Source organism: Egretta garzetta, unplaced genomic scaffold, assembly GCF_000687185.1.
Source record: "Egretta garzetta isolate BGI_Z169 unplaced genomic scaffold, ASM68718v1 scaffold340, whole genome shotgun sequence".
Lineage (NCBI taxonomy): Eukaryota > Metazoa > Chordata > Aves > Pelecaniformes > Ardeidae > Egretta > Egretta garzetta.
Genome location: NW_009258377.1, coordinates 2,513,211 through 2,516,355, shown reverse-complemented (window position 1 = coordinate 2,516,355; position 3,145 = coordinate 2,513,211). Strand labels below are relative to the sequence as shown.

At 43.5% G+C, this 3,145-nt stretch overlaps 1 protein-coding gene across 1 annotated transcript; it reads right to left on the bottom strand.

Moving 5' to 3' along the window:
• Window positions 1–1,811, bottom strand: PENK (proenkephalin). The gene is made up of 2 exons (XM_009640244.2): window positions 1,794–1,811; window positions 1–666 (listed from the first exon to the last, which is right to left on the bottom strand). The coding sequence occupies exons 1-2, from the start codon at window positions 1,809–1,811 to the stop codon at window positions 1–3; spliced, it is 684 nt and encodes a 227-aa protein (XP_009638539.1).
• Between the last annotated feature and the right edge of the window lie 1,334 nt (window positions 1,812–3,145).

The following is a 3,145-nucleotide window of genomic DNA, read 5'->3' as shown; positions in this document are numbered from 1 at the left end:
TTAAAATCTCATAAATCCACCGTATCTCTTCTCCATCTCTGGGACCTCTTTGGAATAAGTTTCCCCATCTTCTTCTGAAGGGAGAATGGAGTCGGCGAAGCGCTTAAGAAACCCACCGTATCGTTTCTGGTAATCCAGCCACCATTCTGGCCTGCCCACTCTTCTCATGAAACCACCGTATCTCTTTTGCAGCTCTTTGGCTTCATCTTCCAGTTCGGGGCTGCGCTTTACGCTTCTCATGAAGCCTCCATATCTTTTGCTGACGTCCCCGTCATTTTCATTTATCTCTCGGTAATGCCCTGCTTCAGGGTTATCCCCTGTTCCTAGGAGCTCCTTCAGCAGATCAGAGGAATTAGCAAGGGCATCGTCGTCTGAGTCCTTCTTCATAAACCCTCCATACCTCTTAGCCAGGATTTCTCCTCTGTTAGCTTCATCCTCCGGTTCTACCCGATAGAGCTCATCCATTTTCTTCATGAACCCCCCGTATCTTTTCATGAAGCCTCCATACTTCTTTGCAAGCAAATGGTTCTCATCCAGCTCTTTCTTGTCTCCCGCAGCAATGCTGCCATCCTCAGAAAGATCCAGCTTTGCCAGCTGCAGGAGCTCCTTGCAGGTCTCCCAGGCTTTGGCAGAAGGCAGCTTCCCTTCACATTCTAGTGTACATGCCTGAAAAATGGATGCGGTTTACTGAGAACAATTTGATAGTAACAAGCACCTCACTGCCACCTCGTCTTAGCTTTAACTGTTTCTAAAAGACCGTGAGCGAGCCTCTCTTTGCAAGTGGCATGGAAGGACTGCTCTCATGAACAGCAGATTCGCTAACTGTCTGTTCTCAAGTTCTTCCTATCCCTCTCTGAAGGACACGGTAGTGTCCACTGAAAGAGACAGAATACTGGACAAGATGGATCAAGGGTCCTGTATGTCAAGGCGCCCCTATGTTTCTGTTTCAAAGGAAGCCACACATCTGGTTTCTGCATCTCCCTTATGCTCAGGTGCGTTGTTATGGGGTTTTTTTAGGTTTTTTTTTTTTTATTTACTACTGGGAAGCTGAAAACCAATTGTGGTTTGCTTCATAATGAAAGTGTAGAGGTGTATTCGATCTTCATAACTAACATTCAGAAATTTTAGGGAAGAAGTTACACGGCACTGTCATTGCGAAGAAGCCAGCTGTACTGTACCGCCCAGTATCTTCAACACACTGCACAGCAATGAAGCTGTATTTCTGTCTGTCATCACTGATGTCTCTCCGTGGCACAGATCTTTCAAATGTGTACCGATTCAAACGTAGAAATACAGGCTCTCTTAGGCAGGATCGAACTTCTGGTTTTGCTAGTTTGACATACAAAGTAGTGACAATCAGAAAGAGGGGAAAAATTCCTAAGCTGTGTTGCTTCTGACTGTAATGAAAAATTTTCAGGCTAAGGCATAAAAAAAGTTTTCAGTACCTGTATGCATCTCTCATAACCTGTCATGTAAAGATAATAACACAAATACTAGCTACTGCTATTACACAATATTAGCTACTGTTGTGGCAGGGGAATTTACTTCTTGTGAAGACAAACTCTTCAGCTGGAAAAAAAGTGAATCCAGTGGGGTTTTTTTTATTCTTGCCTATGGTTTATACACCACAACAATGAAACAAGAAATCATCAACATTTTCAATGACAGAAACACTTATTCTGCCTACAGATGATGTTTTCTAAGGATCTCGATATGCTTTAAAAGTGTGAAATTAAACTCCAGAAGAGTTTTCTCTAACAGCTAACTGGCCAGCTCCCTACCTCTGGCCTTACCTGTCTCTTGAGCCCCATTTTAGTCTGAGAAATTTATATATAGTTTTTGATATGATCAAAAGAAAATTAAAGGGGTTTACGTATTTTGCAACAATAATTTGTTTATTTTAACTGGCACTACATGCTTGTTGTTACATATTATAGTTAAGCTGTAAAGAGAATGTGATCTCAGCTTCCATCCGACTTTGAAAATGCTCTAAATCAAGGCAAGAATAGGTCTTTCCCTTCCTCTTCCCTTCTCAATTAGTTTAAGTACCCCCCTATGGCCAAATTAACATATGCTGTCTCTTAGGTGTGAATGACCAGGTACAGTGTGATAAATCTTGTATCTTACAGATATGGTGGGATAAAATCAGGTATGTTACTAGAAACATTTCTTTCTAAAAGCTATTTGTATATGTATGAGGAACTTACGGTACGGCACGTTGCTCATTTTCCCATTTCAACTAATAAGTGTTGTTATGGAATGAGACTTTGATTCTTTCTTGAATAATTACTGAAGGTGTACAAGAGAGAATATCAGTATAGACACCCACAGCATATACTCCAAAAAGCATGTATCCTTCCCCCCAAAAGAGCAAACTACCACTTTTTTCCCTACCTGACATTAAAGCTAAAGTTTGATTAAAAGCTAACGTAAGCAAAAATCTGTTTTGCCAGCCATACTAAGAACATTGCCCTTCTGAACCTGCTGTGGTTAAGAGTGAGCCCTTGCTTCAGAGTAAGCAGACGTACTCAGTGAATCTCCAATTCTGCGTAAGAATAGGGTCCAATCCTTCCTTTTGTGCATTCCCAAATAATCGGTGACATCTCAGGAAGAAAACTTTTCAGATCAGTTAGACATGCTGAGAGCACGATGCCTCAGTACGCATCTATCTGAGGTCAGGAACCCTGGCAAAGGACTTCAGGGAGGGCGGAGGGACCCCAGATCCTTAAATTTCAAGCTGAGTTGCCTCCGTGACTGTACTTTTAAGTAATTTCAGTATCATTCAAATTATAGATAAAAAAAATCTCCCCTGAATTCTGGAGTTTTCTCAACACGGTTTGTCTTAGGAGACAAAGTCAAAGGGCTCTTTCACAGGCATATTCCTAAGGCAGCACCGTGCAAGGAGGGAGCGCAGCGGGAGGCACTGCTACTCAAACCAGGCTTGAACCCTGCTTTTTTTTTGGGGTGAGATTTCAGGCAGATCCGCCGCTTTTCAGCTCGACAGCCACCCTGCCCGGAGAGCGCTCGTCCTTGCCTGGGTGCCCGCGGCCGAGGGTCGGGGCCCTCCACCCCCCTCCCCGGCCAAATTTCCCGTTCCCTTATGTTTTCACTCGGCTTTTCCCTCTCCCGCCCCAGGCAGCGGGAG